General features: G+C 30.7%; 1 protein-coding gene across 1 annotated transcript; it reads right to left on the minus strand.

Annotated features, from left to right (window-relative positions):
• Nucleotides 1-279: 279 nt before the first annotated feature.
• LOC148621663 (uncharacterized) lies at nucleotides 280-11,257 on the minus strand. The gene is made up of 4 exons (XM_088576273.1): nucleotides 11,102-11,257; nucleotides 4,581-6,045; nucleotides 4,278-4,434; nucleotides 280-3,416 (listed from the first exon to the last, which is right to left on the minus strand). Exons 1-4 carry the CDS (start codon nucleotides 11,135-11,137, stop codon nucleotides 2,306-2,308), a joined length of 2,769 nt encoding a protein of 922 aa, XP_088432399.1. The 5' UTR covers nucleotides 11,138-11,257; the 3' UTR covers nucleotides 280-2,305.
• Between the last annotated feature and the right edge of the window lie 3,608 nt (nucleotides 11,258-14,865).

A 14,865-nucleotide genomic window follows, 5' to 3' on the forward strand; every position in this document is an offset into this window, starting at 1 on the left:
TCAGTCAATTTGAGGCATCAGAGTCTAATTCTTATCAAAAGTCAAATATTTTATTGCAATCAAAATTCAGAGATGTATCAAGTTTGAACGGCATGTCAAGCTGCACCTTTGAGACATTTTATTAACTTTGGCTTTGATAGTAGATTTGAAATTCAGAATGTGGTTACCTTCAGAAACTTGATGACTTGGTACATCACTAAAATTTGGTGTGAAAGACTGACCAAGTCTGTGGTAGATTGACAACTGTCACAACTTATTTTGCTAGGTATAAAAACAGTCTTCAATCTTTTCATTTATTTTATTTCAGCAACTGGTCATTAAAACTAGCACTAATAGTAGTACAATATAGCATGATAAGATTCTATAAAAGCAACAAAAATACTAAGAATCTGATAAATATATAACAAACAGAAAAACTACATGTAATCAATTTTAAAATGAACAAATTCAACATTCTTTTGATGAAAAAGCTGGTATAGTATAGGGCATCAACCTTATATTTTGCTTGTAAATTTAATAGTTCAATGAACAAGTCTTAACTTGAAACATTTATGGATCAGACTGTAATGTGAGATAAAAAAGGGATGGTAGAAAAAAAAAACAATTGAAATATCTGTAACAAACATACTAAAACCTTTCAAAACACTGTCATGAACAGACAATCTGCTCATTTCCTATTGTTACACCATATACATTTGTTGTTTATTTTTATGCTAGTCTGTGCCTGCTCTACATAATGCATTCTGTATTCAAACAAAGGCAAGGCCTTATCTTTATCTTCCATGGTAATAGTAACTTTATCAGACTATGAAAACTTCTCAAGTGTAATGGCACTGGGACAAATCAAATAATTTCAGTTTTATTACATAGCACTCCAGATAAGAATCATGCAAAATGTGAATCATAGTTTGAAAGCCTACATAATTTTATTTTTGATATTTTGTTTAAAATGTTATAGTAAAGAGAAATTAACATGTGGCTTTTCATATAACATTCGTTCTTAGAAGATAAAAATTTTATGAATTATATAGAATGAACTGTAGATTACAAAACTAAGAGAGATAACTCTGTAAATGACACCAAAATACAATAGAAACTGTTGGATTTTCAATGCAGATTATCTCCTATGAGCAGACAGATTAGAATGAATAATTATACACTTCATCATATAGACCATAAAGCTACTTAATAACAAAAATAAAAATGTGTAGCCTTTTTTGGGGGTGTATCACAAATTACAGAATTTTCACAATTCTTACAAAACTGCTACTTAAGAATCTGTACTTTATGAAACAATGATTTTAACCATCTGTGAATGAAGAAATAATCTTAACCATGTGGTGCCCACTACATAATATGCATAGCAAGTTATTTTACAGTAAATTGTGCACCATACATTGAAGTTGTTTCAAATACACAGAAAAATTGTAATATTCATTCCTTATAATTAAATTTTAGTGAACAATTTTAATGAATATAAATTATTTAAAAAATGGTTGTTGACACTGCAAATAAAATTCGGTCTATGAGATGGTGGACATTTTTTTATCCAATCAGAAAGCTTGTTATTTCTGAAATTAATTATTCATAAAAAGATTTGTAGATAAAAATATAAAAGCAAAAGAAGCCACATAGGTATAAATGAAGAGCACAGAAAAAAATTACATGTACTTTAAATTGTACAACAATTATACATTCTTATTAAAATAGCAGATCCAAGTATATACCAAACATCTGATAAAAAACTATAACATATGAATGTTCTGGTTTTTTCTAGACATGCAACATAAACTAACCTTATAATGTCCTTGTTTATCACTACTTAATTATAACTTCTTATTCAAATGAACGATTTTTTTCATTTAATTTGTTAATTTCCATTTAACAGTATAATTAAAAAATATTTATTAGATCAGATAGGTTTGGATGTTACAAGCATTTCTAAGCATATTTTCTGAATCAAAACTAAAATTTGAAAATTTCTTTTGAAAGCATTTAAGCATTCATATGTTTTTCTCTACTTTTCTGTCCAATTATATTGTTGTAACCGAGTCAAATTTTCATGAACCTTGTTTCTGGGATATTGGATATAATGTTTGTTAGTTCACAGAAAAATTTCAATAAAGACAATTTTACATTTATTTTCTCTAAAAAGCAATAAACACATTTAAATAATTGGCAAGAAATTAGTCAAATAAACTTTGAATGTAACAGAAATAAACAAAACACAACAATTTCATAAAGAATCAAACAAGGATGTGTTAAAAACTTGGTCACATTAACTGCACTAAATGTTACATGCAGGTTACACAGGTTTATTGACATAATTTTGATAATTTGAGCCATCAGGAAGAAATGGAAATTGAGATCCATACTCCCTCATTATAGTAGAGTAAGCTACAGCTTGTGGAATAAAGTTTGGATTTCCTATTGAAGTGTTCATGTGCTGCATGAATGGATCATTGGGATCAATATTGTGCTGAACTGTAACAGGCCTTTCCATCCCATTTGCATACCCATGGTCTTCTGGATTGCCTGTGAACCTTAATCCTTGCTGACCATCATCAGAATGAAGCATCATGGTTGATTCAGGCTGTTGAGAATGAGGTGTTGGCTGCTGTTGTATGATTATGGTTTGTTGTGGTCTTTGTGGAGAAGCAACTGTAGTTGGTGAATTATGTTGTATGCTGTAACAATGCTCTACATCTGCCATTCTGTACAATCTATCTTTTGGTTGTGTCTGCATGCCTTTCTGGTCTAAATTCATTAAACCAGGGGGTACAAATTTTAAATTATCACTAACAGCCTGACTTATTTGTTCTACTATTGCAGTAGTAGTTACAGGCTGGTATGTAGCCTCTGTCTGATTTGCCCTTGCTCGATTCATGTTTTGATACGGCTTCTTTCTCTGTTTGGGAACCTTCTCTTTTTTCTCTGCGATACCATTTGGATTTTGCAGATCAGTCTTAGAAACAGGAGCTTTGGTTGGCTGATCTAAAGGTTGAACTCTTCTGACAGGAGGTAAAATTGTGTCACCTCCATGTACACTTTTCAAATGTCTGCGTAAATTATACATTCTCTTGAAAGCAGTTCCACACCAGCATTTGTGTTCTTTTTCTGTTGAATGAACTTTGTAATGCCGTATTAATGCATTTTTTGCCTTAAATTTTAAATTGCATAAATGACAATTAAATTCTCTGATATCACTGTGTTTGTAAGCATGATGCATTTCTAAAGTTTTCTTGGCATGGAAGGCAGAACCACACAACTCACATACAAAATTTCTCTCAGCTTCAAAGTGAAGGGACATGTGTCGTTTTAAATTATTTGCCTCACGACACTGATATCCACAATGCTGACATGTATGTGGTTTTTCTCCAGAGTGATACCTCATGTGTCGCTGAAGAGCATGCTTTCTGAAAAAATAATTATAGAATCATTGTAATTGGCATTTTCTTGTCCATCAGACAAGCAAAGAAACTTTTTTTTATGGTTGAGCTTAGAGTCTACAGAGTAGAATCAAAATTTTTTTAGTTGGCTGAATAGGAAAAAAGTACAAAATTTGAGATTCGGTCTGGAAGTCTCTGAACAAATTTCACATACACTGCCGTACCACTTGGTACAGTTAGTTTGGTCCAGACCATACCACTTGGTACAGTTTGTTGGGTCCAGACCATACCATTTGGTACAGTTAGTTCAGCCCAGACCATACCATTTGGTACAGTTAGTTCAGCCCAGACCATACCACTTGGTACAGTTAGTTCAGCCCAGACCTTGACCCTTGGTACAGTTCTATATAGGTCTAGACCATGACACTTGGTACAGTTACAAAATGTAGTTCAGCACGGACCATATCACTTGATACAGTTAGTTCAGCCCAGACCATACCACTTAGTACAGTTACAAAATGTAGTTCAGCCCAGACCATATCACGTGGTACAGTTAGTTCAGCTCAGACTATACCACATGGTACAGTTAGTTCAGCTCAGATTATACCACTTGGTACAGTTAGTTCAGCCCAGACCATGACCCATGGTACAGTTATTTAAGTCTAGACCATACCACTGGGTAGAGTTAAGAAGTTCTGACCATTAGTATACCTCTTGGTTGAACTAGTAAGGTTCAGAGCAAACCACTTGGTAGAGTTAGTTTGGTCTAGCCTATACCATTTGTTACAGGTAGTGAGGTGCAGACCATACCACTTAGTTAAGTAATTGTGTCCCGACCTCTTTTTTTAGGCTGGTACAGCATTAAAATACACACAAATGGAAACTAACCTGAAGTAAGCCTTGCCACAGATAGAACATAAGAATTTCCTCTCCTTAGGAGTCTCTCCTGCCTTCAGAGTATGTGAGTATGTCTGTTTGTGTTTACATAAAGCTTTTGTAGTCCTGAAGAACTGTCCACATGGCTTACATTCAACAGGTCTCTCTCCTACAAAATAACAGCAAACTCATCCAAAATATTTGTGACATAACTTACATCAAAATATATGTTATCTACAGGTGTATTGGTATATGCATGATGTACCTATTAAATTGAATTTAGTACATTTTGGGTTTCATACTTCTAGTACTTACCTGTATGGAGTCTTTTGTGTATGCTCAATGCACTTGGTCTTTCAAATGTCTTGTCACATTCAGAACAAAGGTGTTTCTGTTTCTTCAACTGATACAGTACTGTGTCAATATGAATGGTATGCTCATCTTTGTAGTGCCGAGCTAATTCATTACGATTTTCAAATATCTGTGAACACAAACTACAGTCTCGTTCTAGATGCTCCATCAAATGTGCATCATACTGTCTTGGAAAACAGAATGCCATTTCACATTTTTCACACTTGAAATTAGGGTCATGAATTTTCATATGCTCTTGTAAGGCTGCCTCGCCATCACAGAACTCTCCACATCTTTGACACACTTCTTTGCCTTCTGAATGCAGTTTGTAGTGTTGGTAAAGACATGATCTTGCTGAGAAAATCTTTTTACAAAACTTACAATCATACTTTCTTGCAACCATTTTATTAGGATGTACAGACTTTACATGTTCTTTTAACTTTTTATTGGATAGAAATCGTACAGTTTTGTGAGTACAGTAACAACATTTCTTGAAGTTGGATTCTGTACACACATGTTCTTTATATTCTTTAGCAGTCCCAAATTCTTTCATGCATGTGATACAAGACTGGGGACTATGTCCATGAGAAGTTACATGTTCAAAGTAAGAGATAGACTGAGTATAAGTTTGTAAACAATCTACACAGCAGTACAAAGTTCGAGTAGGAGGACGACCTATTCTCTTTCTAAAACTCTTTTTCTTGGTCCCACCATTTCTTGTCATGACACCACTTTTCTTTTTCTCTTTTATTATGCTAGCCATTTTAACAGCTTCCTTTCCTATTTTCAAGATAACTGGTTCATGCAGATCTGAATTATTATTACCAACTACTTCTTTAGATTTAATTTCAGTTTTAGTCTTTTTGACCGAACGATGAGTTCTCCTAGATTCACTATGCCTTCTTTTCTTTTTTTGAGGAACATCATCAATCTCATTGGGAAGGAAATCTTCATCATTGGGATCATCAACAGGAGTTCCATGATCATAATGAGAAAGTGGATCTTCAAAATCATCCGTTTCCTCAATTTTAACATCCTGGATAGGCAATGATGCTTTTCTTTTTCGTAATCTTTTCTGTGGCCATGCTTTTCCTTTATCTTCTACCAACTGAAAAACATCAGTCAAAATATCATCTAAATAAGTCCTTATAAACTTGTCATTATTGAGATTTTCTTCAGAACACACATCTCCAATATTCTGTGCTGATTTACGTCTCGATGTTCTAATTGCTTGCTCCCTGTCCTGCTTTGTTTTCAGTGTTGATGATTTTTCCTTAGTTTTTGGAATTGATTTCTCTTTTTTGTACAAAGCATTTTGAGACTTATTGACAGCTTCTGTACATTTTGCTTTGAATGTTAGTATAATCTTGAATGCCCTTTCCTTTTCTTCTGTTGACAGTTTGGAAAAAAGAGTTTCTGCCTCATTTAGCTGAAGAAAAAAACAAACTATAGGGTCAATAAACTGAAACAAGTACATGTATATGTAGCATGTGAGTAGAGATACACAAAATTTTTAGGAAATTTCATCTTTGGAATAGCTGTACATTCTGTTAAAACTTTATGGTTTTCTATGGATATATTTCAGCAACTAAAGATTCATTTTAGTTAATTCTTCTTAATAAGATAATATGACAAGCCAAAGCGGACAAAAATGAGTATTTTCTAATATTAAAAAAATGAATTTTTAATATTACAAATTCATTTTCTAATATTACAAATTAGATTTCTTATATTACAAATTGGATTTCTTATATCACAAAACAGTTTTTAATATTAAAACATCATTTTTATATCATTGATTTTCTAATATTAGAAAATGTGTTTGTTGTGTTCATTTACGATTTTTTTTTTAATATCAGAAAATCATTTTGAAATATTAAAAAATGTGACTGATTTTGTAATGTTGCAAAGTGATATTCTAATACTACAAATTCATTTTCTAATATTACAAATTCAATTTGTAATAATACAAAATGTGTGATGTTTTGTAATACTACTAAATCAGGAATTTGTAAATTAAAATAAATTTCTAATATTTAAAAAATATTTTCTGATATTAAAAATGATTTTGTAATATTAAAATCTACGTTTTCTAATATTACAAGATAAGTGTTTTTTAATATAAAAAAATGATTTTTCAAAATTACAAATTCATTTTCTAATATTACAAATTAGATCTCTAATATCACAAAACATTTTTTTAATATTAAAAAATCGACTGAATTTCTAATATTAAAAAACGACTTTTTAATGTTCGAAAATGATTTTCTAATATTAGAAAATGGCTTTGTCGTATTCAGTTACGAATTTTAAATATTAGAAAATCATTTTGTAATATTAAAAAATGTGACTGATTTTGCAATATTGCAAAGTGATTTTCTAATATTACAAATTCATTTTCTAATATTATAAATTCATTTTCTAAAATTACAAATTCAATTTGTAATATTACAAAATGTGTGATGTTTTATAATATTACTAAATCAGGAATTTGTAATATTAGAAAATGAATTTTTAATACATGTATTACAAAATGAATTTCTAATATTTAAAAAATATTTTCTGATATTAAAAATGATTTTGTAATATTAAAATCTATGTTTTCTAATATTACAAAATGAGTGTTTTTTAATATAAAAAAAATGATTTTTCAAAATTACAAATTCATTTTCTAATATTACAAATTAGATTTCCAATATCACAAAACACTTTTTTAATATTAGAAAATCGACTGAATTTCTAATATTAAAAAAGACTTTTTAATGATCGAAAATGATTTTCTAATATTAAAAAATGGTTTTGTCGTATTCAGTTACGAATTTTAAATATTAGAAAATCATTTTGTAATATTAAAAAATGTGACTGATTTTGCAATATTGCAAAGTGATTTTCTAATATTACAGATTCATTTTCTAAAGATGTATGCAAAAGTCTGCTGTCTGACCCCATTGTTCTATTTTGAGAAACGGCAGCCATGTTTTTTCGGCGATCAAAAATCTGTAATTTCGTTAAGGATACCCTATAAAACAAAAATGCCAACTTTCATTGAATTTTGCAGAATAGTTTCTGAGGAGCAGATTTTTAAAGTAATAACATCAAAAACAGCAAAAAACGTCCAAAAAAGGCAATAACTCCAACATGGGTCAACAAATTTTCACCAAAATTTGACCACAGATAAATCTCTTCATGCTGAATAATTTTATTCCAGTCAGATTTTGGTTAAACCTAACTGTTTTGGAGATATATGCAAAAATCTGCTGTCTGACCCCTATGTTCTATATATATACCCCTATGGCCACGCTTTATAACAGATCAAAAATTTTAAAAATATAACATTCAAAATAGCAAAAAGCATTGAAAAAGGGCAATAACTCCAACATGACTTAATAGATTAAAATGAAAATTTGACCACAGATAGATCTCATCAATAACACTTATAACACTTTTGGCCCTGTCAGAATTTGGCTAAACCTAACGGTTTTGGAGATATATGCAAAAAACTACTGTATGACCCCTACGTTCTATTTTTAGTAATGGTGGCCATGTTTTTCGAGGAATCAAAAATCCCCATACCAGTTCTATGCATGATACCCCAAGAAACATTCATACCAAGGAACATTAAAAGTAAGTTTGGTTCCAATTGGTCAAGTGGTGTCAGAGGAGAAGAGTTTTGAAAGAAATAACATTAAAAATAGCAAAATACGTTGAAAAAGGGCAATAATTCCACATGGCTTAATAGATTAAAATGAAAATTTGACCGCAGATAGATCTCATCATGCCAAACACTTTCATCCAGGTCAAAATTTGGCTAAACCTAACAGTTTTGGAGATATATGCAAAAAACTACTGCCTGACCCCTACATTCTATTTTTAGTAACGGCGGCCATATTTTTCAAAGGACCCTAAATCCCCACAAAATTTCTATGCAGGATACCCCAAGGAACATTCATACCAAGTTTAATTCAAATTGGTCGAGTAGTTTCAGTGAAGAAGAGTTTTGAAAAATTGTTAATGACGACGACGACGACGGACACCAAGTGATGACAATAGTTCAAATGGCCTTGGGCCAGGTGAGCTAAAAAGGGCAATAACTCTAACATGGCTAAACCGATTAAAACCAAAATTTGACCAGAGATAGATGTTATTATGCTGAACACTTTTATCCCATGTCAGAATTTAGTTAAACCTAACAGTTTTGGGAGATATATGTGAAAAACTACTTGTCTGACCCTGTGTTCTATTTTTAGTTTTTAGAAATGGCAGCCATGTTTTCAATGAATCAAAAATCCCCACATCAGTTCTATGCACAATACCCTAAGGAACATTTAAAGTAAGTTTGGTTCCAATTGGTCAAGTGGTGTCAGAGGAGAAGAGTTTTGAAAGAAATAACATTAAAAATAGCAAAAAACGTTGAAAAAGGGCAATAACTCCAACATGGCTTAATAAATTAAAATGAAAATTTGACTGCAGATAGATCTCATTATGCTGAACACTTTCACCCAGTCAGAATTTGGCTAAACCTAACAGTTTTGGAGATATATGCAAAAAACTACTATCTGACCCCTATGTTCTATTTTTAGTAACGGCGGCCATATTTTTCGACAGATCAAAAATCCCCACATTCCTTCTATGCAGGATACCCCAAGGAACATTCATACCAAGTTTGATTCAAATTGGTCAAGTAGTTTCAGAGAAGAAGAGTTTTGAAAAATTGTTAATAACAACTACGACAGATGAGGTCGGAATTAGTTTTTAGAAATGGCAGCCATGTTTTCGATGAATCAAAAATCCCCACATCAGATCAATACAGGATACCCTAAAGAACATTCACAAGTTTGGTTTCAATTGGTCACGTAGTGTCAGAGGAGAAGATTTTTGAAAGAAATAACATTAAAAATAGCAAAAATCGTTGAAAAGGGGCAATAACTCCAACATGGCTAAACAGATTAAAACCAAAATTTAACCAGTGATATGTCTTATGATGCTAAACACTTTTACTCCGTCAGAATTTAGTTAAACCTAACAGCTAACAGTTTTGGAGATATATATGTGAAAAACTACTGTCTGACCCCTATGTCCTATATTAAGTAACAGCGGCCATGTTTTTCAACGAATCAAAAAACCTCACATCAGTTCTACGCAGGATACCAAAGGAACATTTATACCAAGTTTGGTTCTTCAAGAGGATAGTTTAAGAGGTAAGATATCAGGGAGTGTACATTGTATATCAGAGTATTATCTCAAATTTCTCTGTGGAAAATATGGTAACTTTACTAAGGGTATCTATTTAAAATACTCATATATTTCTTCAAAACTATGAATATAATAGCAAACATCCAAAATTTATAAAATGATTTAAAAGTTCTAGATTTTATCATTTCGATAAACTACAATTATTGTTCATTTGTCCAGAAAAAAATAAAATCCTGTTTAGCAATACTATCTAAAACTAAGTATACGCCTGGTGGAATATGTAATATATGCTGTTTGATACAATTATGCTTATATTCGTTTATACCATAATTGAACATGACAGTCGACCAATGGTTCATTCAATGTACAATACATTGTAACACAATAAATTTTACATATTCCATTTCCTAAATTATGTGTAACTTAAAATTATGTTTAAAAATTTCCCTTTTAATGCATTGTTGGTCGATCGTGCTGTTTAAACAATTATTATCAATATTTGATATTATATACTTTATGGTCCATCTTGTTTCAGGAGAGGATGTATATAGGTATAGCCTGTTATCCAATCCCTTTGATTTACTTCAAGTCAATAAAATATTTGAAATTGAAAAAATGAGTATTTTCCATTTCAAAATTGGACTGTTAATCATTGTGATTTTCTAAATAAAATTGTCTATTTTCTATTGTCTATAACCAAAATTCTGAATAATTCCCCCTTTGCAAGTATCAAATGTAAACCTTATAGGCTTTAAGTTTAACCAGTATAAGGACCGTGGAGGCACAAGTTACTTTTACACAGACCGTTGGGAGTGAGACCAGACGATCCCTGTGATGATATATGTACTTTACTGTAGACACTAGAATTAACTGTTCAAAAATTCACTATACAAGTATGTTCCAAAATAAAATTATGTACTTTGTGTTCCTCAAACACAAGAATTACGCAGCATTCAAAGGTCATAATGCAATGTGAAAAAAAACTTCAGTATTTATTTTTTTGTGAAGAGGCCAAGACTACTTCCCCATTTGGAGCCCCAAAAGCTGACCAAGCTTATTTGTAATAATATACATTATTCTTACAGGACAATTCCTTAATTTTCATTAACTGATAGTTGTTAATAAAATTGGATGTCGTCACACCAATTGGTGGGTTTCCATCCACGACACAATGACATTTTTCATGGGAACATCGATGCGGTAGAAAAGCTAATCACCTTGGTCTAAAATGGTTGCCTACTTTATTCACTACTGACTATTCATGAGCACGGAAATGAGAATAGATAAATTACCTTTATTGTGAAATTAGTATAGTCTTTGCTCTCCATGCCAGTTTTCCTTTCTTTATATCACAACACTGATATTATCATTTTCATTTCTTTCCAGGCGCCATTTTGAACCCTCTTCTCGAGCCTCGATGGAAGACAGTGAGGTGCTACAGGGGCAATTATGGCCAGTGTTTATGATAATTTTGACGTCACATATAGCAGGTTCTCGACGTTAGTTGACGTTCTGTAAGATATTTTAAGTTTTAAAAGTTTATTATTGCCGGTATATTGAAAGACGAATAAAATCTAATTTTAAGTAGTGATTATCTTTCTTTCCCCACTTCACGTGTTCAGTTTGGCTGTTCATGCTGGATGTCCAGTATTGGATGTTCTTGAATATGTGAAGTAAAAATCCACCACCATTTATTTCATTTTATTATTCTAATTTTCTATATTTTTTTGGCTTTTTTTATCATTTTTTTCAAAGTCTTCATATAGTTTAAGGATTTTATATTACTATACATCCCATGTTTAGTTTTATATTATCAATTCTTTAAAAAAAATTCTTGCACAGATTTTGGTAAATTTAAATAAGTTACATAATATTAAAAATAGTCAGTGTCTCAGGATACACAACTTGTGTACTTAAAGCCTCAGAGACTCCATATATGCAACAAAAATACTGCAATTTCATTGGTCAAGAGCATTTTCTTATTAAATGTACATTTTTATTGGGTGTGCACATCCATGAGCTGACTGAAACAGAAGCCTGTTCATATTTTTCATTTAATTTCAGCAGTAAAAGTGGTGTTTAAGATGATCATATTGCTAATTTAGGGCCTAGACATTTTCTATATTCCCAAGGGATCCAGGCTTATCCCATTCTGTCAGACATCAGTAGCGTAGCTGCCTATACGGAAATACGCAGTTGCCTACTTTCGGAAAATTAACAAAAATAAAAACACACATTTTAAAGATGAAATAAAGGTTATTTATCACATATGCATACCATGAACGTAGTATAGGCCCTGAAAAACTGGCTCAAAAATCGTTAAAATTCAGGAGTTTCCCTCAGGGCTTTGCCTTGCCGGACTCACTGGGGGCCTTGAGCGACACCCCCCCCCCAAGACCCCTCACCGTAATTTTGCGTACAACTAAAACAGGCCTAGCTACCCCCTGGACATGTATGGCAAGCCAAAGTGGGCAAAAATGAGCATTTTCTAATATTAAAAAATGATTTTTTAATATTACAAATTCATTTTCTAATATTACGAACTGGATTTCTTATATCACAAAACACTTTTTTTAATATTAAAAATTCAATTAAATTTCTAATATTAAAAAACTATTTTTGAATATTAGAAATTGATTTTCTAATATTAGAAAATGGATTTGTCATATTCAGTTACGATTTTTTAATATTAGAAAATCATGTGACTGATTTTCTAATATTACAAATTCATTTTCTGATATAACAAATCCATTTTCTAATATTACAAATTCATTTTCTAATATTACAAATTATATTTCTAATATCACAAAACACTTTTTTAATATTAAAAAATCGACTGAATTTCTAATATTAATAAACAACTTTTTAATATTAGAAATTGATTTTCCAATATTAGAAAATGGATTTGTCGTATTCAGTAAGGATTTTTTAATATTAGAAAATGGATTTGTCGTATTCAGTAAGGATTTTTTAATATTAGAAAATCATTTTGTAATATTAAAAAATGGTACTGATGTTGCAATACAGCAAAGTGATTTTTTAATATTACAAATTCATTTTATAATATTACATATTCAATTTGTAATATTACAAAATGTGTGATGTTCTATAATATTACTAAATCGGGAATTTGTAATATTACAAAATGAATTTCTAATATTAAAAAATCTTTTCTAATATAAAAAAAAAGTTTTTGTAATATTAAAAATTCATTTTCTAATATTACAAAATATTGATTTTTGTCCATTTTGGCTTGCCATAGACATGTGTGTAAATATTGTGATACATACTTATTGCAGTTTTCAAATGTCTGATATCGTATGGAATTTTTTAATCAGAAAATGTATTTGAAACACATTCCAGACCCATCAAAATAAGCCAGACAGCCTCACCTGTCTTGTGAATGTTCATTCAGACCAATAGAAAATTTTGATTTAGCTACCCATATACATATGATATAGAAGAAAAGAGGATAAAATTGCAAAACTAGGGATTTGGTCTGGTGACCCAAGTATGATTTTCAATGGGTCTGATTATTCTCAGCAGTCACAATATTTATGACATGCATTGCAACAAATATTTATTTCTCATATACCCAAACTCTCGATATTTATTTCAAAGAAAGTCTGATTTTGGTTGCATATCAATGAAAAACATTAGAATATAATAATTTAATATTTTGTGTATTACCTTAGAGACATTTATTATGAGATCAGAAATTTTGTGAATTATCCAGTTTATTGATAAGATTGTCCTATTATATACCAAAGTATTCTTGATCAATTCAATTGCAGTATTTTAAGTGTGTACATGGAACCTCTGAGCTTAATAAATAAAGTATTTACATTTTGTTTTCGTGTACCAAGTTCTAAAGAATTTTTTTTAATTGAAAGAATTTATACATTTTTGTGCAAGTGCATATTTAACTTGAACATCAATGTATGATTTAAAACTCTTGAGTTATCCCCCTTGTATTGAACTTTAAGATCACTATTATTCTTTGGTTCTTGGTTAAAAAAAATGTGAAAGTGAACTACAAAGATATCTAGTAAATATGGCTATTCAAGACTTACAATTAAGAAAAAAGTAGTAGATGAAATAAAAAGCATGAAGCTTGAAATGAAATACACAAAAAAATTAGATTAAATCATTGTTTTTTTTTTGTTTTTGCTTTTATTTGTTTCGTAACCATCTGCTTGATTTAAAGATATCATGATACAACTAGCACTATCTTTGTAATGTTGTCAGTCTCTTTTTACCATTTTTTCCAAAGATGTCTTTTGTAAGGACAGTTTCTTATATATTTGCTTGACAATATACATTTTTCAGAACTCACATGGTACATGCATGTGATCAGGTGAAAAAGGTAGTCTTGATTTCAGAAATCAAAAACTGTAATACAATATATACCTATGGTTATCTTGGTCAAAGGTTGGGAGACTTGTACACATTTAACAACTGAGCTTAGATGTTTATAAGATAAGCAAAAAGAACAACAATTCAAACAAGAATATTTATGTCTTGGAGTCACCTCATCAATTTGGATTTTATAGTTCAGTACTTTTTGGATCTTAATTCTAGATTCTCCTTACTAGGGCCTCATGTTTCACTGATGAGACATTTATAGTAGTTAAATAAAACCTAATACATAGCCTTTTTACAACTGTTGAAACTCAACAAAGAATCTATAAAAAGATAAGAATTAACATATCATTTTTCCCTAAGTCAGTTTGTTTAAGAACGACTGTTGTTCAGTATATAATGTTCTTTTTTTTTTGTTTTGTTTAAACTTTGTTTTGAAGTATTTTCTTGAAAATAATTATCCCAAGAAACTAATGAAGAGCGGTAAATCATTGTATTTATCCCACATTTCCTGTTTTTATGTTTTTTAAGTGCTAGTTTTTTTTTATTTCTAGGTTTACACCCAAAACATATGTTAGAATTTTTAATTAAATAATTTCTTTTTAAGAGGATGTTTGCCTCCTTCTTTGTGCTTCCAAACTAAAAAAATTGTACTAAACAGTAGTAGGTATTACATAAATTTGTCCAATGGCTG

Source organism: Perna viridis, chromosome 3 (assembly GCF_037379345.1).
Source record: "Perna viridis isolate PV_CMFRI_1.1 ecotype Kerala chromosome 3, ASM3737934v1, whole genome shotgun sequence".
NCBI lineage: Eukaryota > Metazoa > Mollusca > Bivalvia > Mytilida > Mytilidae > Perna > Perna viridis.